General features: G+C 33.4%; 3 protein-coding genes across 3 annotated transcripts; 1 reads left to right on the top strand and 2 right to left on the bottom strand.

Annotated features, from left to right (window-relative positions):
• The first annotated feature begins 632 nt into the window (after nucleotides 1–632).
• Nucleotides 633–3,045, top strand: LOC124841906 (uncharacterized). The gene is made up of 2 exons (XM_047318284.2): nucleotides 633–2,180; nucleotides 2,573–3,045. The coding sequence occupies exons 1-2, from the start codon at nucleotides 994–996 to the stop codon at nucleotides 2,817–2,819; spliced, it is 1,434 nt and encodes a 477-aa protein (XP_047174240.1). The 5' UTR covers nucleotides 633–993; the 3' UTR covers nucleotides 2,820–3,045.
• A 305-nt stretch (nucleotides 3,046–3,350) lies between these two features.
• On the bottom strand, nucleotides 3,351–7,553 carry EPC1 (Nucleotide-diphospho-sugar transferases superfamily protein). The gene is made up of 5 exons (XM_047318285.2): nucleotides 7,071–7,553; nucleotides 5,782–6,178; nucleotides 4,943–5,106; nucleotides 4,760–4,830; nucleotides 3,351–3,751 (listed from the first exon to the last, which is right to left on the bottom strand). The coding sequence occupies exons 1-5, from the start codon at nucleotides 7,271–7,273 to the stop codon at nucleotides 3,591–3,593; spliced, it is 996 nt and encodes a 331-aa protein (XP_047174241.1). The 5' UTR covers nucleotides 7,274–7,553; the 3' UTR covers nucleotides 3,351–3,590.
• An 8,604-nt stretch (nucleotides 7,554–16,157) lies between these two features.
• Nucleotides 16,158–21,528, bottom strand: LOC124841909 (Fasciclin-like arabinogalactan family protein). Its single transcript, XM_088093473.1, has 2 exons — nucleotides 21,002–21,528; nucleotides 16,158–17,447 (listed from the first exon to the last, which is right to left on the bottom strand). The coding sequence occupies exon 2, from the start codon at nucleotides 17,346–17,348 to the stop codon at nucleotides 16,746–16,748; it is 603 nt and encodes a 200-aa protein (XP_087949599.1). The 5' UTR covers nucleotides 17,349–17,447; nucleotides 21,002–21,528; the 3' UTR covers nucleotides 16,158–16,745.
• Nucleotides 21,529–25,479: the final 3,951 nt, after the last annotated feature.

Raw genomic sequence — 25,479 nt, 5'->3', positions numbered from 1 at the left:
CACTTAATTAATTAGTGACTAAACGTTTCAACATCAAGTAACGTATAGAAGTTTTTCTTTTTTTTCCTTTTAAGTTTTTGGCATTATTAAAAGGCTTCACATGATGAAACACCATACACGATCCTTTAATAGAAAGGATACGGTGTGAAGATTTTCTTTTTGTTGCATAATATCTCTAACATTAATTTTATTCAAAATTAGCTAAAACTTAGACTAAATATTTAATTACTTATATAGTTAAAATTTGAATTTAAAAATATTGATTAAATTAAAATAACTCTGTATGAGATTTAGAAAAAAAGTTAGAAAATTAAAAAAAAATAAAAAATTGAACCTTTTGGTTCTGTTGAACATGAGCAATCGGTGATCCAAAAGCACTTTTTAGTGGTGCCCAAAGTGATCCATTGCGTATGACTCGCATAGCAATTTGGGTCACAAAACGAACCATTCAAGCAGAAAGACCATAATCCACCAATCAATAAATATCATACAAAATCCGTTGAAAAATAATATTAAAAAACAAAGAAAAATATCTTGAAACTTTATCTCTTTGCCACGTTAATCAGGCCCCACGTGTTATCCACTTCTCTCTTTTTTCTTCAGCATTTATCATCAAACTCCCAACTTTTTCAGTAAATTTAGTACCCTCTTCTGGTGACATCTGTTCTCTTCTATGTTGGTTTTTCATATACAACACTCGATTCTCCAACTCCCATGATTCAATTTCTTTCATTCTTCTCCTTCCTAATTCCTCCTCTCTGAATTCCATACCCACCCTTTTTTTTTATTTGATCGTTTTTATTTTTACCCGTTTCAGTTTTACAATGATTTATGTGATCTGATTGTGTTGTCGATACAGAAAACAAGAAACTTTTTGGGGTGGATTTGATTGATTCTATTTGGGTTTATTCAATTATGATTGTCTTTTAGGTGTTTTTTTTTTTCCTCTTATTCATTGTTTGTGTGATCCTTGGAAGAACTTGGTGATCGAGCATGGCTTCTAGAGTCTCTTCCAATCTGAAATGTTGGCACTTCAGGACTCCTTATTATTGTGATTCATGGAAGACGCCTTCTTCTTCTACGCTACCGAGGCGTGTCACTGAGAGGAACAATGTTATGCCATGTGGGTTGGTCTATAGGTCAAGGAATTCGAGAGTGCAAAGAGGGAAACCGGTTTTCTCTGCACTTTTTGATGACTTTCACCAAGAGGAAATGGTGAATCTGGTTCAGATTGGTTGTTGTGATGAAAATGGTAATGAAATTGCTTGTGCTGTCTCTGATATTGCCCCAAAAAAGCAATTCAAGAATGTCTCGGGCAGAGGTTCCTCTGAGGAGTTTAGGACAATGGAGCCTGAAGTTTTGGAGCCTTCTCTTTTGGGAATCCAGCCTGAGCCACCTAGCTGGCCGGAGAGGGATGAGATTTTGAGACTCAGCTTTGAGAGGAAAGTGAACAGTGTGGAAATTCCTTTGTCCATTAGGATGATCAAGAAGAAGCTACAATTGGAGGAGGGTTTCAAAGAAGCTGGTGAGTTGACTGAATTAACTAACTGTTCTATGAAAAAGGCATTCTCCTCTATGATGTTTATCATGCATGAGCTTCAAAATCAGGCCTTGCAAACAAGGGAGACTCTGTGTGGAGAAGACTTAGAAAGTGTCATGGCCAAGCTAGGGAGAGAAATGGATGCTTCGTTTATTTGGCTCTTCCAACAGGTTTTCTGGAAGACCCCAACTCTCGTGGTCGATGTGATGGTCCTCTTAGCTAACTTCTTGGTGTTCTCTATGAATGAAGACACTGTCAAAGCAATCATTCCTTCCATGACCACAGAGGCTGTATCCTTGATCAACAACGAGAGTAAAGTACAACGTTTACTAGACGGTACTGATGATGATCAAGGTGAGCATGTGAAGCAAGAGTTGTCAGAGGAGGAGGAAATGCTGTGGAATTCCTTGCAAGAGGAAGCTGCAATTTTGCAAAAGGAATTGAGGGGTGAGGTTTTGGACCACGAGACAAGGGAGCAGTTTGTGGCCCCAGTATCCGTGGAGCTTGAAGGAGATCATTATGAGGAATATATCAAAACTGAGCTTTATTACAAAATGCATTTGCTCCGGACACCTCACTGTTCCCTTCTGCTGTCTAACTATGCACACTTTCTATTCGTTGTTCTTCATGACATTGATAGGTGAGTTCTCAACTTTGTGATAAAATCTGTTTGGTACTTGACGATGCTGCATTCTTTAGCTATCATTTTCATGAGTGAGAAAGAGAAAGAGAATAAGAGGAAAAACAAATCTTGTTGCTTGTTTATTCTCTATGCAGAGAAGAGTGCTTAATTTATGGTTTAAGTGAACATTTGAGTCTTTGTGAAGATTTATTTTGGTGTAGAATGGATTGAAGTGACATTTTGCAGTATTGACATAAAAATGAGGGGTTACTGCTTGACAAGTGCTCTGGTAGAGGGTACTGCTTGACAAATGTATCTTGAAGTTTCTCTCTTTATTTTTCTACAGGGTATTTTATTTCTAATTTTGATCTATATTATTATTATTGAGTACATTTTTAATTGATTTTCAGGGCAGAAGAGTACTACAAGCGTTCGGTGTTGGTGGAAACACCGGAGGCCGAGGCATTCATTCGCTATGCTGATTTCTTGTTGATGATAAGAAAGGATGTTTGGGCAGCAGAACTGAGATATCTGCAAGCATTGGAAGCAGATCCTGGCAACAGTTACTATTTATCAAAGTACGCCAATTTCCTTTGGAACACCGGTGGACAAGATACAAATAGTTTTCCTATAGAATTGGACAACTTACAGCTATGACAATGTTCATACGATTCATTACAGCTATGACGTTGTTCATATGATTCATCATGGCTGAGTAGTGGTACTTTTTGGTAGAATGATTGTTGTTAATGCGGTTTTATTTTATTCTTTTCCTTTGTTGTAAAATACTGTTATGAAGGAAGTGTAAGTGCCAACTCTACCTTCTGCCTTTGAGAATTTGAACAACAATTTCTCTATCACAACTTCAACTTTCTTGTTTGTAGTGATTTTGTATTCGTTTGTGGGAATTAATTAGTAGTTATATAATTTGACATGGAATCATATTAAGAAATGCAAAAAGTAATATGGTGTTAATTAATTACGGTATATTATGAATCCCATTTTCCAATATTCTTCCAACACAATAACGTTATCAATTGGGCTACTTGACTATTAATATAGATTCAAAATCTCTTCTGTGAACCTAGCTAGTCCCCACCTGTCTAAGTTATATGAAAGACTGGAGACGGATCACGTTAAAATCTGTATCTTAGAGCTTCATCACCCGGTTGTAATAAACCTTAATAATGTTGTAGAATCAAACTCTTAATATTATGAGAAAAAATCACCACAGGATGCTGCCTTGTATTACTTAACAATAATACAAGAAATTAACCTAAGGAATTTGATCAATTAGTGGCAAAACACGTGTATACGATCCAATATAATACAAGATCTGTGTGACTAACGAGAATGGAGTAACTCAACTAGCAACTAATAGACGAAAGTGGAACTTCTAAAAACCGTAAAGAAATCAAAATTCCAGCGTCACCAAAACCAGATATTGCGGCTATCGACGGCCTTAACTGAAGTAGATATCAAGGGCATCCGCCCATACACGGCAACAAATCTGTTGACGCACTCTGTTCTTCTTTCACTGTGACCTCCCAAACTACTGATTCCAGTCGATCCAATCTCAAATATTTTACCTGTTACAAAAAATAACAAATCGATCAAACTAATATTTGTATATGTCAAAACTGTCGTTTAAAAATAATGAGTGCATTTTCCAATTTTGTATTAACCGTAATGAACTTCACAGCACAAAACCAATTATTAGCATCAAACTTTACAATCAGCTACTCAAGACTGTGCCTATTATTAACCCCGTAAACAGCAGTGTACTGGCCAATGGCTTGTTAATAATACAAAATGTCACAAAACACCAACAACATCACGAGTTCAGGTGTCAAACGAAGAATGAATCGTCAAACTGTTTCAGTGATCACCGAGGGAAATTAAATATCTACGCTTGCACCGCTTAATTTCGCTGATATAGAAGACCCTAAACTTCCATACTTGAACTTCTCGGTTCCTTAATGAAATAATAAATGTTCTAATAAGCTCGAGATAGTTTCCATCTCAATTCTAGTTGGGTTAACCTTGCTGTATTTAGATGCGGTATGCTTTGTACACTGTAAATCCACACTGTCTACCATATAACTTGCACAGGGACAAGGGACACGGAGTAAAGGACTAATTTCACAAAAAGAAAAAAGATTTAAATACGGCTATTTTCTTTTGCTAATGATATAACTCTTTATGTATGCTATCAAGATAAGTAGTAGTTCTAGCATCAATAAGTAGCAAAATGCCAAAAAATTGTTTTCTTGTGCAATTTTGGCATAATAAAGATATGCGCGCTTCATTTATTGGCTCCCCATCCTCAACTTAATCACACAAATGTCAGGAAGGGGATGAATCCCTATAGAAAGGAAGTTCGTCACTAAAAGGACCATTTGCGGGAAAACAACGGCACTGTGCACTTTGAGCTAGTTATGGAACTTCTGAATTAAGCAACCAAAATAGAAAAATAATAATCCATGTGATTCCTATGCAATGGTTATAGAATGTAGAGTAGTTTAGTTTTTAAGTGTCTTCATCAGTACTAGAAAAAAAAACTCAATAAAACAATTTGTTTGATGTGAATCAATTACCTTTAACCCAGATGGGAGGTGCACCAGTAGCATTTGCAACAAGAAAAGACATTGCAATATCTTCACAATTCCTGGTAAATAAATTCAATTATTGAGTAAAGAATTAAGAAAAGGTGGAACCAAGGTTGAGAGATTGAAATCTGATTAAAAAGGTGATGAATAATTATCTATCCAGGGAAAAACCTGTTCTTGGTTACATATTCTCTAATTGATGAGGGCATCTCGTTTGTATAAATGTTGAAATACTTTTTGTGAAAGAATGCTGCCTTGGAGAGCACCATGCTATATGTACCCGTCCACCACACAGACCACCATCCACCATAGCTAAATTTGTTGTCATCATCTGTCTGCGAGCAAATGGAATAACTTGAAACATTACCCTCAGAATTTTTTCATATTTTTCCAGTCACGGCACTGAAGTCGTGAAAATTAATGAAGGAAAACTAAAATCTTGCAGGTTTAAGGATCAAACATTACGGCAATCAATAAGGTTCACTTCAAGTTTAAAGATGCATCAAACAAAGACTAGAAGGATGGATGAAGATTAATAGACGAAATTCCTTCTTACATGACAGAAACTGAGCTTTCTTTCCGTTTAAATTAGATACTCATGAAGAAAAATATAACAGGCCTCAAAAGCTCAAAATAAAAAACCCTATCTGAAAGTAAATTACACAAGATATCCAAAATGTGTTTTTTTTGCTGTTTCAATGTCAGTGGGAAGTCCCTCTCAAAATTGAAATGGATCTTCACACTCTAAACCCTAAACCATATTTTCACCAAGGTATGCCTTCTATATTTTGCAAAGCAGCATTTTGAAAAATAAATGTTACGAGTAATCAATGCAGTTATGCATGAAAGTTAAAATACACATTATTGACTTGCTCCCGCCTCCATTCAAAATTAATCATACACCTCCTCTCATGTTTGAGCACCAAAAGCAAAGGCAAAAAACATATTATGCGGGCAAAATTAACAGGGATAGTGAACAATGATTCAATAAAAAGAGAAGAAAATCATACCAATGAATCCATCCAATGGACACGAGGTACAAATCCAACCATCGTATCAGGCGCACTTTGCCAAACGTCAAATGCAAACTCCACTGAAGAGCAAGGAAATATGACATCGTCATCAATAGAAAAGACAGCATCTGTCTCCAAATCCTTTATTTCTTTAAATCTATTGTTCAAGCTGTCTTCCTTGTTGATGTCAAACCTCAATTTCACTTGCCGTCCATCTTTAGGCTTTGACTTTACAACGTGGTGCAGAAATTTTAAAAGAATATCCGAAGGAGGATTGGGTTCACTCCACACAATATGTACTGATTCAAGACGAGGACATGATGAATAATGCTTGATGGACTGCTTTAGCAGATCATATCTCTTCCACGTGTTCATTACGATAGAATACCCTCTCCTGTGAACAAAAACATTAAACGACAATGAGTCTATGATATCACAAGCTGCATACGCTCATCAGCCTTAATTAAAACAACAAAATTTAGTATAAAAAAACAAATCCCCAGACCAAATTTCACGAACATGTTTATCAAAAACATATGATTAAGGCGGTTGGAGTTCTCCAGAGCTAGGTTCTAGGTTAATAATAAAAATTCTAAACCACCAAACCCCAAATCCTATTACATTCACTCGATTTTCAGTTCAATATAGTTTGGTGGCTTAGAAAAATTCATAAAAAAGGTGATGAACCTAGTAATATAAAAAACTCCATACAGTACATGGTTATCAACCCAAATTCCATTACATATCTAATATCTTCATCACTTGACGACAAAACACAAGAAATGAATGAAGTGTAAACAATATTAATAGTAGTAGTGACATCAGGAAGAAATTTCCCAAACACCAACTTCTAAGATCCCAAGACCCAAAATATCATCCGTCTCTCTAATTTGCAAAAATTCCCTCAGAAGAACACCCAATCATTTTAATAGCTTGCATCCAAAACGACGATAGCTTCGCCCTCCTATGCTCTTTCCAAAATTAACCTACCAAATAAAACCTGCAGACACTCGTATCCCTTTCTTTATGTTGTTTTCCCACAAATACAGGTACAGGAAAACGACGAATATAAATAAAACGGAATCTGAGCAGCCAACACGTATATGGAAATCAAAGAAATGAAAACAAACTTTTCCGAAAAAAAAAAAGGAAAATCCGTTGCCAAAAACGAAGCGATCTTAATCGTTTAATTTAACTTTTGGAATTATCCGTATTAAGAAATAAGAATCTTTTTGGAAATAAATTAATGAAGTGAGGAGGAGAGAAAGGAAGGAAAGAATGAGAACCTGGAATCGGGGGAGCGAGGGGGAAGAGGCGTTTGGTTGTTCCATACTACGAAGGAAGAAGCGCTCGTAGAGAAGGCAAGAAGCGTGAGGGCGACGCAGCAACAGAGGAGAAGCTTGATCTTGACTGATTTAACAGTTGAGATCGCGAGTAGACGGAACCGCTGCTCTGTCCGACGGTTCCAACCGCAGCAGCTCCCTCTCATCACCGCCGCAAGGAATGCGTGCAGCCGAGGCGAAGATCTCTCGGAGACTCAGCGGTCCGGCTCAGCGGCGAGGCATCCGGTGGCGGAAGCGAAGGAGTGAAAAAAATTGAACGGATTTTGTTATGTGTGCTCTCGGATTGGCTCCGACGTGTGAAAGTGAAAGCTTAATGTTGTAGCTTAGTGATCGTTGGGCCTTGTCGTTGTGTGCCTCTGTCTCAGTCGCAGATCACATTGACAGGAATTGATGCCCGAAATAAAACGAAGAGAAGCTTAATAGAATATAACGAGAGAAAATGGGAGAGAGAGAAAGAGAGATTCGTTATTTTTTTTATCTTTATTTTTATATTTTATTTCATTCTCATTGGTTGGGTTCCGACATGGTATTTTTATTTTGGTTTAATGTTTTAATATGTTTCTCTTTTTATCTAAAATTTCAAATAGGATTTTTTTTTACGTTTTAATTAAGTTCTTATTTTTATAAAATTAAATTAAATAGGACATTTTTGTTAAATTGATAAAACGATGTTAAGTGTTGTATCACCTGTTATGCTAACAGTATTTGAGACAACACTTAACACTGTTTCATCAATTTAACGGAAAAGTCCTATTTAATTCAGTTTTATAAATGTAAGGACCTAATTGAAACGTCGAAAGAGAAATCATCATATTTGAAATTCTGAACGAAAACAAGAAGATCAAGAAACATTAAACTTTTATTTTCAATCGCTTCGCTCATGAACATACGTCAGGTGCTGCGTGGCACGTGGACCTTTCTTAACCGGTTGATTTATCGGACCGCCATCTTGTGGCGTCTGAGAGGGGTGGTTCTGCGTCCCTTCACACATTGATTTATACACGCAAGTATGGAAGATGATGATGATAACGGCATGTGAGTTGAATAAAACGAGTCCAACAAAACTTCGTTGCGGTGGCTTTGGAAATTCTTCATTTGACTTATATAACTGCGATTCTGTTCATCGTTACTAACTATCTGTTTTGTTTCCTACTTTGGTAATTAAATTCATTTTTAGCTCTTAAATGGTATAATAAAACTAAATAATTAAATCATAATAATTAACTACCATTACATCAGTTTAAGTGAAATTTATCTTAGATTACATCAGTTGAAGAATGATTAACTTTATGTTTTCCGTATTTATGAGTATTTATGGCAAGTGTTAGTAAGGATTGATTTGTTTTGAACAAATTAAATAATGATTCATTTGCGTCAACGTTTTGGTTTGAAAGAGAGTTTGTTTATTTGTTATGTTATTAATAGAAGGTCCACGAAATTAGTGTTGTTTGAAGCATTGGTGGAAGAAAATTCAAAGTTGGAGGAATGGATATAAATAAAATGGAAACACGGAGTTCAAAAAGAAAAACAAAAGAAGAAGCTTCATTGGATGCTACTAGGGTTGGTGGCACCATTTATAATAATATTTTCAGATGACCATTTATAACAATTTTGGTTTGATTACCGTACCCTATACCTATTATTCGATTGGATTAATGTATTATGCATTGGACCATTTTTGTCAATCATATTGCGTATAGCCATGAAAATAACCCTTTGGTCTTGTTTTTTTTCTAAATATTTTGCAACAATATAAATATATCTGAATTGACTTTTCCCTTTAGAGAAAATTTGAAAATAGGAACTTCTTTGTTTTATTTTTTCTCTTTGATTATCGTTTAAAGAATATTCTATAATGTTGTGATTTTGAGAAATGACTTTTAGACGATTAAAATTTCTTTGACAAACACAAATAGTACTAATAAGATGTGTGATATGATAAAGAAATACAAATACTGTAAATAGTTAGTTATTGCGTGCTTCGAAAAGTTGGATCATAATTTCTCACTTCATCTCTTGATTTTAATGTAAATAAAAGTTTCGCAATTATTGAAGTTTGCACACGTGGATGATAATGTATAAGCTGCAGACAACGATTGATAATCATCCCATTTCTTTTAAAAAATCATATATTTTAAAAAAGTTATTTTCTAAATAAATTTGTTTATGTCATTAATTAATTTAAGAGAGTAAGATAGTTTTGTTTTGTGGACCAGTTCTTGTTTATGTTGATTAAACCTCTTCTTCACAGCACTTATTTATTTCCATTCTATCACTTTAGTTTTCAGTATTACTTTTTTTTTAACTTTTTGATTTTGGGACATTTCTTTATAAAAGTAGGTTATTTTTTTAAGTATCTTGCGATGGAAGTGAAGAGTTGAAGAGAGCAAGAACGCCATCTCAAGACAAGAAATATAGATCCCAAAATGACATCTAATAGTTTCACATCACTTTGAAGTTGAGATTAATAAAAATTTAAATACCATTAATTGAAACATGACCTAACTTTTAGAATTTTTTTAATTTATTTTTAATATATTCTCAAAGAAATTTAACTTTACAAAGTTCAAACATTAAGGGTCTCATTTAAATGGTTTAACGTGACATCCAAAAATATATAGAAAAGACATACATATAATAAAGACGTCATCATGCATAATATAAGAAAGCAGTGAAGAGTAATTAGGATCACAGCCATCCTTAGAATAGTGTGAAATTGAAAACTAGAGTATTAGAGTTCCTCCCTGTAAATTACAGAGAATTTAAAACTTTAAATGCACTAAAGTTCTTCAAAAATAATATGAGTTCATGGAAATAAAAGCTAGCAAATCTAAGCTGCAGCACTGCCGTCCCCATCAAGAGTTGTTTCCAAAGTATCCTCCTCGCCATCTGCTCCCACCCAAGTGGATGATCATCACAAAAGGAAACACATTACAACATGCACAAACACAAGCAAGCAAGGGTGAGCTAATTAAATATAAAAAACATGCATCATGTCAAGCATAGAATCTACAAGAGTTATTCTCAAATCAAAACAGATTAAGACAGGTATCCTAACATGTTGAACACTAGACTTGACTCGTCCGGACTTTAGAATGAGAGTCGAGCTATGGCGGGTCATGCACCCGTGGTGGCTTATGAAACTTGGGTTCCCCATCCTGCCACAATCACTAGGTTAGTCCGTTCCGCGCCTTGGAGCATACTGGAAGCCTCCGAGACTAAGACCTCCTGCTACTCCTCACCACATGGTTCAATCCTCTCTATGTGAGAAGAAAGACCATTGGAGTTTCAGGATAACCCCCAAGACTGAGCTCCTACATTCATTCTAAACATACTTGAATCTCAACAAGAGAATTCACTGTGGATCACAACATGAGGCACCACCATGTAACCCCCTTGTGAGGTCCATGGAATTACGTCCATCAAACATACTTTGAAAATCACATACTTTCACTTTTACATTGCATACAACCATAGATATAATACTAATTACACTTGAAAAAACCACAAACAACTTAATAAGTCATCAAAAATCACATGAAACCATTTCATGTACATTAACAGACAATAACAGTCCAAGAAGACCTACTAAACAACACAAAACCCCTTAAACTCATACTTAGACAAGGAAAATAACTTTGAAACTATCACCAACAGTTCCGGAAAGGCCCAAAACCCCCAACACGACCTAAAGAACGTCCAAAAATGATATCCGGAGCCCCGAAAACCACCCAAAACTGTCTTGGATGATTTTCCGACGACAATAATCGATTATCATATGTGATACTCGATTATTTGCGAGAGCTTTGAAGATGATACAACTCTCTGACTAGAATAATCGATTATCAAGTGAGATAATCGATTATTCTTATCCGTTTTTGACAGCAACGTGATTTTACTGGTTTTTGTGCATCTTAGACGTATCCAAATGAACAATTTAAAATTTGTAACACTAATATTGATATGAAACATTATAGATGAAAGTAACCCCCTTGTGAGGTCCATGGAACCCCCTTGTGAGGTCCATGGAATTACGTCCATCAAACATACTTTGAAAATCACATACTTTCACTTTTACATTGCATACAACCATAGATATAATACTAATTACACTTGAAAAGACCACAAACAACTTAATAAGTCATCAAAAATCACATGAAACCATTTCATGTACATTAACAGACAATAACAGTCCAAGAAGACCTACTAAACAACACAAAACCCCTTAAACTCATACTTAGACAAGGAAAATAACTTTGAAACTATCACCAACAGTTCCGGAAAGGCCCAAAACCCCCAAAACGACCTAAAGAACGTCCAAAAATGATATCCGGAGCCCCGAAAACCACCCAAAACTGTCTTGGATGATTTTCCGACGACAATAATCGATTATCATATGTGATACTCGATTATTTGCGAGAGCTTTGAAGATGATACAACTCTCTGACTAGAATAATCGATTATCAAGTGAGATAATCGATTATTCTTATCCGTTTTTGACAGCAACGTGATTTTACTGGTTTTTGTGCATCTTAGACGTATCCAAATGAACAATTTAAAATTTGTAACACTAATATTGATATGAAACATTATAGATGAAAGTAAAGTATTGCATTAGTCATTTGGATATGAATTAAATGTACTAAACCAACTCAAATTCTACTCCAAAACATCAAACTCAATAACTAGAGGACCCCAAACCCAATTCTAACACTTTGTACCTATTCTGACCAATTTGGTGACTCAAACAAGTCACAATCCACTTGCTAAGACTGTCCCAATAGCTCAATTATACCCAGGACCCCTAACTCTCAAATTCACTACCTCACTTCCTCCAAAAGGACCTAAAACACTACCGAATCACCAAGTTTTCTACCTAGCTAAAGTTACAACATATTTCACACTCCAAATCACTTCTAACATGATCCAATACAGTAATTAAGTTCATCAAACTCACTATAAAGCAATCAATCACAGTTCCATTAATTACATCATTCAATTCAAACCATCCTATATACTTAAAATCCAAAGTACCGTACAAAACCGCACGACAGTCCAAAATTCAACATGCATTCATTTACAAAGCAGATTCAAGAAATAAATTCAAAGAAAAATAATTAGCTCCCCTTACCTAGGGTTCTCACAGTACATCTCACAACAGCAACTTCACATAACCTCTCACAACAAAATGCACAATACCCTACATCCACCAAATTAGTGTTAGAAAACAGTTCTTAGAGCTAGAATGAACATAGGAAATGGAAAGGAATATTTCTAGCTACATGCAACCAGTAGAGATGCATGCCCTAGGTTCCAAAATCACGGAGGAGAAAGGGGAAACGACTTACCCGCTGAAGAACGAGAATCTAATCGGAGGGTTGCGAAACTCTCTGCGTCGCGGTCACTTTAGCACTACCAAATCAAATATGCAATGGCTGAATGTGAGGGAATGGTAGAGAGAAGGCAGGGAGAAGAAGACTGAGTTCTGAGTTTTTAGGAGAGAATGGAGTTGGGTTAATGAACCAGAATGAGTCTGAAAATGGCTTTTAAAGGAACAATTCTTGACTTCATTAACTTAATACTCCATTAAATTTTTAAATAAATTTCCAGGTTCTTACATTTAAAGTAATTTTAACTTCTGTAGATTGAATTAGATATGATTTTACTTAAAATTTGGAGTGTTTAAAACATGATAGACATGTAGTTTTAAAAGTTTACATTTTGTCTAAATTATGAAATCAATTATACCTACATTAAGTAAAATTTAAATCAATAAATATAAAGTGTTTCAATATCGATAATAATCCAAGCAACACAATTTTTTAGAAGATTACAAAAATAATACAATCCAAGAGGTATAAAAGCCCAAGAGGTGTATAGTAATTTAGTTTATGGCAATTGTTTTCTCAAATCCATTAAATTTCTTTATTTAATTTTAATATTTCATATATTTCCTTTTTAATCACATTTTAATTTTAATTTTTAAATTATTTTTCCAAATGAAACTGAGGATTGATATCAAGGATTACAAATACAGGCATTGCCTATATTAATTTTTAACACTTTCACATTTACTGTACGAGAGAGGTAAGAAGGTTTTCTTATTTGCAACATATACAAATCTCCAAATATCTTTTCTACATTTAAGGAATTAATCTGTGTTTCGGTAGGGATTGTGAGACCGAGACACTAACCTTCGACTGGTGCGCTCCGCTTGTCTGCTTCCAATTTGGACCGATCGGTCACCTTCAATATTGATCGCTCAGTGAACTTCAGTCTCGACCGCTCAGTCACCCTCTTTGTAAAAGAGGGGAGGTACCTGCAAAAGGCACTCCGACGCTCAAGTTAGGGGCGGTTTTATGAACTGTTTGTTACAGTTAAATATTGAAGTCCTAACAAGACGTAAATAGGGCGTATTGTAGTATGAGTTGACTCTGTCTTTACCTCAAACCTAAACCCTTATTTATAGAGTTTAAAGGAATCTGACAAATTAATTTACCTCTTAATGGTCATTAATGCAAATCTTAATTGTTTAACGGTAGCCGTTATCACATTCATTGTGCGTCAACTCTGCTCAATAGTTGTCGAGACTGAATGGATGAGAAGCTGGTCGAGACCGATCGGTAGCCTGTGAGCCCATAGTAACAATTTGAAATCCTTTAAAACTGATTTGTAAAATTGTAGTAAAATTGGTTTCCTATATTATCTTATTGCAGAAAAATTGAAATGTACTTTTATTGCACAATGGATTTTGTTAATGTTACTGCATAATGGACTCTACGATAGTTCGATATCAAACTTTACGAAGTCCTAGAGTCAAATTCAGTTCTTAAGCATGAAGAAATTGAGAAGCAGAGAGACTATAAATATAATATCAAGGGTGACAACAACAAAACAATTATCAAATACTTAGTTGGGTTAAGGTTACTGCCAAAAACACCTTGAAAGAAGAATGTCACTTTTTTTCTTTAAAATCTAAGGGATAAATCAGTATAGGATTATTTTCACCCAATATAATAATATACTCATATAGGGATCGTTTATTTGCTAAGAAAGAGATTACATCATTTGAGTTAGGCACTGATAGAGGATTCTTTTTCACTGGAGATGGGACTGGTTTGCTTAAGATATGGAAATGAAATGAGTTACCTAAGCAAAATAAGATGTTTTCTATATTCTTCATACGTTAATTTTTCTTTTGTTATCAAAGTGTCCTTCATTCTTATGCATGTCATCTTGTCTAACATCTTAGAGCATTAATGCATTTACATAATTTATCCATTACATCTTGTTTTTTCATAACATATATTTAATTGGAAATTCAACCTCTTAACTCTAAGTTCCAAGTTTGTTTATTGATATTTTCTGAGCACATTATTGATATATATATTTTGTGACCATGATAACTTGTTGGGAAACTTCACACACCATACACATGTAGTCTTGACACTGTGATACTCAAGGAAGATAGTTTTTTTCACTAATATACTTAAATAAGAAATGAAATATTTTCTTTTATATTTCTATAATGACACTCACTTGCTGGGAGAATTGTTGTCAATTGCAAAAAGAAAAAAAAATTGACACCTCTTTGAGACTAAGGTAGGAAAGAATTGTCTGTCAGTTAAATAAAAAATAAAAGAAAAAATTAGAATTTTCTTTTAGTAAATTGACACCCCTTTGAGATTATATTTTACTAGGGAAAGAGACACTCCTTAAGACTAAGTGTGGCAAGTGCAAAGTATTTGAGTGAAAGATTCATGCCTAGTTGGCCGGTAAGTGCTTTCTAAGAAACCTAAGAAAAAATATTTTATAAAGAAAAAGTAAAGTTACAAAAATTATCTATCTTAATGTCTTTGTCTTTCCTCGATTAGTCATTGCACTCACGGACCCAACAAGTTAATCATTGTTCAAAAAAATTGTGAAATGTATGCCTTTTGGGATATCATTGTATGAATTTGGACTGGAGATGAGATCATATATTTCCATTTAAAAGCATTAATCATTATGTTTCCATTATCATTTTATTTTATTTGAATTTTAGTTCTATTATCCTTCATACCTTAGTTTAGGTTATTTTCATGCATTATTGTATTATTTGAATGATTTCATCACGTGTTATTTCTATTTCGAATCATATCCTTGGATTTTGTGTCTTTCTTGTAAACAAGTGTTTTTAGGTGTTAAAATCAGAATTTTTAAAGGTTAGTATTAGGGATGAGGCATATTGTATTGCAGCAGTGTTTGGAAAATGCAAATGTACGTTGGTGTCACTTTGACAGTTGACCTAGGGTTCTTTGCTCTGAATAGCAACCATTTCTCCCTCTTGATTATGTGTACGTCTTCACCTTCACATAATCTAGCTGCAATAGTGACTGGATTGGATCACATGTTGTCCAACCACCACATGATTGACAAAGCTCAATGTTGTCATCCGATTTTTCACAAGTTGAACATTCAATGAGTGAGGTTGTTATTTTCATTGCATCACAAAAATAAAAGAGGATAGGTAATCTGAAGAAGCAAACAAAATGCGAGTTAATTAAATTTGTAATCCTTATATACATATTAAAAAAATGATTTACAACCATGTCAAAATATTGTATATAACAAGTCAAATTAGGTAAATAAAATTAGCCCCTACTTCTTGCTTAACTAAAAATCCAATGCTTATTACCATCTATAGTATATTTCTATATTACTCTGTGACTAAAATCCACCAAATAATTTGGAAGCCGAAAACTAAAAAAGAAATAAAAAAATGGGGAACTTATGTATACTAGCAAATGGTGATGATCCATGCATTTTACTGACAAACCGATCCATCACTTTCTAAAATATCTTTTAAACTTAAAAGCCTATCATTTTATAAAAAAAAAAAAAGACTTAAGTACAACCTTTTTTATAAAGTCATAAATCCAAACATCTAATTAACTATTACCAATTTTCCTTCAAAAAAATACTGTAGGAATCGCATTGATCAACATGGTATTTGAAAAGAAGAATAAAGAAATCCAAATCTGCTTCTCGAAGTCAAAAGGAAGTGATTCGCTTTAAACTAGACCGACATTGGAATTGACTGTTTATTCTGAGGGAAGAATGCCACTGACTGTTTATATGAATGAAGAAAGACACTAAGTTATTGTTCTTTTGAGTTGATTTAAGAGAGTGGATTTAAGAAGATTTGAGAAGATTTGAAGATAAATTTTTTTATCGTTTATTTGAGTCAATTTGGAGGTAAATGAGAGTGAATTTGAAAGTAAATTTTTTTAATTTGTCACGTCAATAAAATCCTATATTAATTCTCACAAACTTTACTTCCAAATTCACTCTCATTTACTTCCAAATTGACTCAAATAAGACAAAAAAATTTATCTTCAAATCTTTTTAAATCCACTCTTTCAAATCCACTCAAGATAAAAAGACCTAAGAAAAGCCAGAAGGTCTTTGTGCTATAGTTCTGTATCCTTCACGTTCACGTTGCTAATAATCCTTTTAGAGTGTATTGATCCTTATGATTGATGCTGGTAATACAAGTTCAGCCAAGGTTGTGATTCTTGGAGTTCCAGGGACACTGTTATTTCCAACAATTACTAATTAAGCATCTCCCATATACATTCAATCCTCATCTGTATCATTGTCAGATAGAACCGATTGCTCAAATTCAGCATCCATAATAATCCCATCCATAAGATGCACAACGATCTCCTCTTTTCTAACATCTATTATTTCTGATCGAACCCTGTTAACAACAAGCATTTCGTCGATGTCTTTTGAAATGTACAAGGGAAACCCGGATAACGAATCATAGTTCACAAGCTCACCCAATTTCACATTAGAGGAAAGAAGTGCACGAGGGACAGTTGAAAATCCCAATATACGAGTCAAAATCGCGTAAGTATCATTAAACCTGTCCGATTTCAAAGAATCGTTCACTGACAGACGCAGATCTCGCTTAAACGCTTCCTCGGACGGAACAAACACGGTAAAAGCAAGATCTTGAGGCAACATGTCAATTATCATTTCTCCAAACTTGCCCAAGTTGCCATCTTGAAGGGAAACTTTTCTGGATCTCGTTATTGGGTAAAACCCCATTGCACTTTCCTTTGTTGGGGCGTCTGGAAGCTTGAGAACAGTCATGGTCACGATAAAAAAACAGCAGACACACACCAACATGCTTACAAGAGCAATTGAATGTTTCAAAACTTGACGCCTCCTCATTTTGATACAACTCACTATCCCAATAGTTGAATAGTTGCTATTCTGAAAATCAAGATCTTAAATTTTGAACTTGATCAACAAAATCCAGCACCTGAGTATCTAAACAAGAAAAGGAGAGTCAATGTTGAAGGGTCACAATAAACGAAACTAAAAAAGTACAATATCCATTAATAAGTGAATCTTTAAGGGATCAAAAACTACTAGGAACTCAATTGAAGTCAAATGATCAATTGACAATTTGAGACTAGTGAGTAGGTGACCTTGGTATCAAAGAAACAAGTTATCCTCGGTTAAACTTGTAGTTATCATCGCTGATGATGGTGACTATACTTTGTCATTTACTTCCATATTCTTTTAACAAATATAATTGGACACAGTTGTTGATTTAATCTATGTTGACCAAATAGTGTATACTTATTCCTTCTTTTAAATTGCTTTTGTAAGAAGTTGTGGAAAAACAATTACAAGTCTTACATTACTATTTACAATTGAAATTAAAGTCTTTTAAATGGTAATTTATATATACTTTTAGGAGTAGTCAATTACATTAGGCCTTACGAGCTGTTTCTTCTTTCATTCTTTCATCTTCTTCTTTTACTTTTACTTTAATTAAACTGTTTATGCAAATATTCCTTCGGGAAAACACGGATCACTTAAATAGCTTGCTTCCAGAAAAACGATAGCTAACCCTTATGTTCATCCCCCCTATCCAAAATTAATCTAGCAAATAGAACCTACACACACACATATCCTTTTCTTTATGTTTTTTTTCCACATATATGTAGGAAACATGAAATTGGAAAATGACGAATACAAATAAAACAGGATCTGAATAGCTAACACTTATAAGGTGATGCATTAAAAAAAAATCCTACATTTTTCACTCGAACGATCAATTTTTGAATTTTGTCTACTATTTTTGCATATTCTCAATTTAGTTCCACCTTGGTAAAAATGAACATGTGGTGTTAAGTTCATTTCCGAACTTTGACCTAGTCTTATGTCCAACAATAAGATTTTCATTCAATTAAGAGAATAAATGTTAATTTATAAAGGACATTTTATGAATAAAGTCAGCTTTTAAGGATTATTAGGATTATTCCTGAATATTAATGGATAGGTTTATATGAATATAGAAAGGGATATAATAAAAAAGACATAGACAGTTAGAATGCTGTAACTAAAAGTTTTCTACTTCTTGACTATAGCACTTTGACACCATCCGGGGATTTAGTGATCTTAATGCCCATTTTTTTCAAGAAAATCCTACTCCAACATTAGGTAATGACAAAATCATAGATTTCATTTTCAATTCCTTTGAAGTACAAGATTGGTTAATAAAAGATGATAAAAAGTAATTTTTATATTTTGTGTTATGTGCATACTTTTTATGCATACATCTTGTCTTCTAATTTTTAAGCAATGTCGGACTTTTTTCATTTGAATGGATTTGGGAGAGAGTGATTGAGTGAATTTGAAAATAATTTTTTTGTTGTTTGTTTGAGTGAATTTGGAAGTAAATTTTTTTAATCCATCACATCAATTAAATCATACACTAATTCTCACAAATGTTGCTTCCAAATTCACTCTCATTTACCTTCAAATTCACTCAAATAAATAACAAAATAATATATCTTCAAATCCTCTCATATCCACTCAATTACTCTCCTCTAAATCCATTCAAGTGAACAAAGGATAAGAGTTATAGCGGAGAAACCATTCTAAGAACTTGGGATATATGTTTTAATGAGACAACCAACCATTCTGAGAACTCTTTCTGGAGTCATTGTGAGAGGTCTCTCACTGAGCTATTATGAGAGCTCTCTCATCGAGTCATAGTATGAAAGAAATCAATTATTTGTTTAAGAAAATATAATGATAGACAAAATTCTAACATATTTTAAAGTTTAGTTTTATTGCTCGAGAGGTTGTATGGTAATAAATATGATTTCGACTTACCAACTTTAAAGTAAGTCTTCTCGCTTAAATACCTAAGTCTATCTATCGGATCATATTTGTGGAAGGTGGTCTGATACCAATGTAATCACTTATTCGAAATAATGAAGTATTTATCTAGTTTTATGAAAGGTTTTTAATTACAAATATCTTACTAATTATGACAAGTATTTATCTAGTTTTACGAAAGGTTTTTAGTTACAAATATCTTATTAATTAATCAGAATGTCAGCCAATAATTATAATAATAAAGATATCTTATCAACTGGAAAAATGTTCAGCTTCTGATTTCTTTCAAGTCTTATCTTTATCTAGCCTTATAGTATGAAGAATTTTAACTTTGGGGCTTATACCGTGTTAGACCCATTCCCACTAGCATACTTGACCACATGGAAGATCACATATATACGGAATAAGCAATAATGAAATTATAGCATTTATGTCAAAATAATTAACTAGTTTAATTTTTAAAAAAAACAAGTGATTATAAAGGACAATTATTTATTACAGAATTTATGTCAAAATAATTAACTAATTTTAAAAAAAAAAAATATTTATGTTTTGGATGTATGAAATCAAATCTTCTCTTCAAAGGGTGATCTTCAATTGATCGTCTTTAAAATCGATCTAATCAGTAATCAATCACAACTAATTGTGATTAAATTTTTAAATAAAATGGTTTTAAAATTAATATGTTTCAACTTGAGTATTTTGTCTTTATATTATTTCGATCGTCTAATCTAATTCCATCTAACAAAAAAATTGACTGTCCGATTAATATTTATTATCAGACAACATATATTGTCCACTTTATAAAGGACACTTTTTAAATAAGTTTTGGTTTTGGATTTATCGGAATATTAATTGGGTAGAATGACCAAAATTGCCCAGAGGTGATGCGTACCTAACCGTGTGCCTTTAGGTAGTAGAGTAGAATGACCAACTAATAAATTTTTCAAAAGACTCCAAGAAATTAAACAATGATGAGTCCCATGATATCACAAGCAACATAAGCTCGTTAGTCTTTAAGAAAATAAAATTTTGTATGAAAAAAAAAACAAACCCAGACCAAACACCACGAACATATTTATCAAGAATATATGATTAAGAAGGTTGGAGTTCCCCTCAGCTAGGTTCTAGGCATTAATCAAAATTCTAAACCACCAAACCCCAAATCCTATTACATTCACTCGATTTTCAGTTCAATATTGTTTGGTGAGTTAGAAAAACTCATAAAAGGGTGATGAACCTCCTAATATAAACCATAAGTGCATGGTTCTTAACCCAAATTCCATTCAATATCTAATATCTTATAGCTTGACAACAAAACACGATCAATGAATAAAGTGAAACAACACGATTGCTTCACCCTCCTAAGCTATTTCCAAAATTAACCTCGCAAACAAAATCTATAGACGTACATATATCCCTTTCTTTTTTATTTTATTTTTTTTCACGCAAATGCAGGAAATAGGAAAACGACGAATTCAAACAAAACGGAATCTGAGAAGCCAACACACATATGAAAGTCCCTGAAAAAAAAAAGCTTTTCCGAAAAAAAAAAATCCGTTGCCAAAAACGAAGCGATCTTAATCGTTTAATTTAACTTTTGGAATCATCCGTATTAAGAAATTAGATTTTTTTTGGAAATAAATTAATGAAGTGAGGAGGAGAGAAAGGAAGGAAAGAATGAGAACCTGGAATCGGAGGAGCGAGGGGGAAGAGGCGTTTGGTTGTTCCATACTACGAAGGAAGAAGCGCTCGTGGAGAAGGCGAGAAGCGTGAGTGCGACGCAGCAACAGATGAGAAGCTTGATCTTGACTGATTTAACATTGGAGATCGCGAGTAGACGGAACCGCTGCTCTGCCGACGGTTCCAACCGCAGCAGCTCCCTCTCATCACCGCCGCAAGGAATGCGTGCAGCCGAGGCGAAGATCTCTCGGAGACTCAGCGGTCTGGCTCAGCGGCGAGGCATCCGGTGGCGGAAGCGAAGGAGTGAAAAAAATTGAACGGATTGTGTTATGTGTGCGCTCGGATTGGCTCCGACGTGTGAAAGTGAAAGCTTAATGTTGTAGCTTAGTGATCGTTGGGCCTTGTCGTTGTGTGCCTCTGTCTCAGTCGCAGATCACATTGACAGGAATTGATGCCAGAAATAAAACGAAGAGAACCTTAATAGAATATAATGAGAGAAAATGGGAGAGAGAGAGAGAAAGAGATATTCGTTATTTCCTTTATCTTTATTTTTATTTTTTATTTCATTCTCATTGGTTGGGTTCCGACATGGTATTTTTAGTTTATACTTAAACTAAATAATGAAATCATAATAATTAACTACCGTTACATCAGTTTAAGTGAAATTTATCTTAGATTACATATTTTAATATTCAAATTAAACTCATGATCGTATGTAACAAAATAGCTTTATGCTATAATGTTAACATGCTATACTTTAAAAAAACTCTTACAAATTTCTAAAATAAATTATACTTGTCTATCTTAAATTCAACATCAGCTATTAAAACCATGATTTAAAATATGAAGGAATATAAATTAGGGGAAATATTTAATATAACTAAAACTAAAAACAGTTGTTTCAAAATTTGAAGGAATAAAAGATACTTTTTTATATATAAATCAAAGTTAAACCCCACTAATTTTACGTCAACCAAACTACATTATAGAAAATCCTTTTCCATAATGTATTTCATTTTACTCCAGAAATTATGATATCAAAATCTGATTTCAGAAATTCTATTTCAGAAATTTCGTTTCAAAAATTTTATTTTAGAAATTTCAGAAAGTTTCTGAAATATGGTAAAGTAGTCATTTTGAAATATATGGCGGGGTGTGCAAAAACGTTGTGGGGTGCAGAAATTAAAGCCTTTTATTTGGTTAGGTAAACAGTATTATTTCATATTGGGCCTTGACCTAAAAGCCTAATACGAGAATACCATTTTAAGAAGTTGGGTGCTCCCACGCACCACACATTTTTTTAGGTGTTGCTCCTTCCATCACCACACCTTTCTTCTTCCATCTCCTCTTTACTATTTTGTTCCTTAGTAAAATTTTATTTTTAAAGTTATTATTTTTTAATTTTATCCATTCACAACCTATTCTAGTCTCGTACATGAGTAAAATACTTTTCTTTCATTTTATCCGTTGAAGGATGTTGACATCCGTTGAAGGATGTTGACATCCGTTGAAGGATGTTGACATCCGTTGAAGGATGTTGACATCCGTTTGACATCCGTTGAAGGATGTTGACATCCGTTTGACATCCGTTGAAGGATGTTGACATCCGTTGAAGGATGTTGACATCCGTTGAAGGATGTTGACATCCGTTGAAGGATGTTGACATCCGTTGAAGGATGTTGACATCCGTTGAAGGATGTCACCTCCGTTTAAAGGTTACATTTTTTATTTTAGGGTTTGTTTTATTAGGGGACATCCGTTGAAGGATGTCACCTCCGTTGATGTATACTTCCTCACGTTGGTCGACGCTTTGGACGCTCCTCCACACGACGGGCGGCGACACTCCTTCACATTACCGCGGCAATAGAAGCTTTCAAACAAAAAAAAAACTGGGAAGAAAAAGGAATGTAAGCGTGGGAGGTGGGAAAGTGAAACGGAAATGGGGAAAGGGGAAGAGAGTTCCGTGGGTGGGTGCTGGGAAAGAAAAATCAGGGTTTCAAATTATTTAAAATAGGGTAAAAGTAAAAATCTTTTTAACTTAAGGATATAATTGTATTTAAAATAGTGGGGAGGTGGAGGAAGTAGAGGGTGGTGGTACAGGGAGCAACATCCCATTTTTTTTTACCTTTAATTGTTTTTTCTTTCTAATTTGACCCTTTTAGTAATAAGTGTCTAACTTCTACCACCACAACATATCATCTGCACCTTCTCAAATTATTTTATTTCAAAAAAATATCCTTGGGTTAAAGGTTAATTTTTTTTTACTTTTATCACGAATTTTTAATTTATTTTCCAAACATTAATTTTACCTCATTCATATTCCCTAAACGCAGCAGGTGCACCTCATCCCCATCCCACCCTAATCCCATTTTCATGTTAACTCAATCTTCTTCTACCTAGTTGTACTTAATGTGACAAATCCATTAGTCACCATGTTATTGATTGAGTATTTGAAAAAATATTGTAGTATATTTTTTTATAGTATATTTTTTATATCACTCCATATCCATATATATATATATATATATATATATATATATATATTATACTTTTTTTAAAAAAATATATAATATAAACTTAGATTAGATTTAAAAAACTTAAGTACAATTCAAATCAAATTATATGAAATATTAGTGCAAATAAATTTAACTTTTTTAGAAATTAAATTTAAATGAATTGCAACAAAATATAAATTCTAGAAATTTAATTTCTTAAAAAATAAATTCAATTTTACAGGTCTAAATAAAAAAATAGAAATATGTGAACACAAATTTTAAATTATTCTTAAATGATTAATAGGTTTTCATTATTAATTTTATTTTCATCATTCAAATGTAAAAGATTAATTAACTAAAATTCAATAATAATTATTAGGTATAATTAAATACATGATAGTTTTATGTACTTCATCAACAAAAGATAACTAAATATTCATATCTGATGTGAATACAACTAGGTAGAAGAAAATTTAATTGACATGGAGTAAAGGTGTAGCTACTGCACTTAGAGAATATGAATAAGGTAAAATTAGGGTTTGGAAAATAAATTAAAATTTTGTGGTAAAAGTAAAAAAGTTTTAACCTTTAACTTAAGTTAGTTTTGGAAATAAAAGAACTCGAGGAGGTGCAGAGAGCATGCAATGGTGGTGGAGGGAGCAACACTCTCTAACTTTTGGTGTTTCACATGCACTTCCAACCCTTTTACTTTACACCTCCAATTTTCATAAATGTCCTCTAATTAATAGGTGATTTTACATTAAAATTGATTTGTTGAGAAATTATCTGAGTGAAGCATTGAAAGTTTTTAATATATTGTTTCAAACACTTGCACCCCATTTCACCACTTTGTGTAATGTTGTGCACCCAATTTTGTTGAGTATTTTCCTCCTCCTTTGTTGAGTTTTCAGAGATTTTATTAAGGTTGTTGGAGGGAGCTTGACAGCTTGGAGGTGTAGGAGGCAACTTGGACGTGGAGGTTTAAGATAGCTTGGAGGTGTTGGAGGCAACTTGGACGTGGAGGTGGTGGCAGCTTGGATGTTAAAGTGTTCTTTTTTAAGATTTTCTTTTCAGGTACATGAATTTATATTTTTAGATTTGTGTATGTGATACAGAACACATCAAATGTACACATTCAAGTAAAAGTAAATATTCAAAAATATGAATCGATATGAAAATCCAAAATTTACAACATCGGATGTCGACGTCCAAAATTTACAACATCGGATGTCGACGTCCGATGATGAAAAAATGATGAAAAAATCGAATTTCGACATCTGATGTTATGATTTTTGGATGTCTATATCCGATTAATATTTTTAAACGTTTATTTCAAATGTTTTAGTTTTTAAAAATTTATTTAACACTTTAATTACAAAGTGTAATGGAAAAAAAATTTCAAAAGATTTGGAGGTGCAAGCTGAACACTTTGGAGGTGCATGATGAAATGCCCTCTAACTTTTTCTTTTTCTACGCTTCCAAACATTTCTCTTTTTTTCCCATTTTATTCTCTTGGTAATAGCAAACTGGATTATATAATTCAAGAGAACTAATTAGAGCAAGAAATCTGATTAATTCTTTTGAGGGTGTAGTTGTTGGATTTCATAATTCGGTGTACAACTCCAGATTCGAGAAAAGTATATTGGATTTATAAATTTAGTGACCACATATAAATTTATATAACCATATTTTGAAATTTGGAATATACAAATAAAACATTATTTCAAAATCCAATGAGCACACAACTTTACATAATCAGATTTCAAAATCAATACACACAAATAAAATTGGATTTCAAAATTCAATAAATATATAGAACTTTACATAACTGAATTTCAAAATTCGGTACATACAAATGCAATCAGATATCAAAATTTGGTAAACATCCAACTTCACATAACTGAATTTTAAAATTTGATATATAAAAAAATAAAATCGGATTTGAAAATATAGTGACAATACGCACACAAATACAAGCGGATTTCAAC

The sequence above is a fragment of the Vigna umbellata genome, chromosome 1 (assembly GCF_029865625.1).
Source record: "Vigna umbellata cultivar VRB3 chromosome 1, Vumbellata_1.0, whole genome shotgun sequence".
NCBI lineage: Eukaryota > Viridiplantae > Streptophyta > Magnoliopsida > Fabales > Fabaceae > Vigna > Vigna umbellata.
The sequence above is the reverse complement of the archived record's forward strand: the minus strand, read 5'-3'. Positions and strand labels throughout refer to the sequence as shown.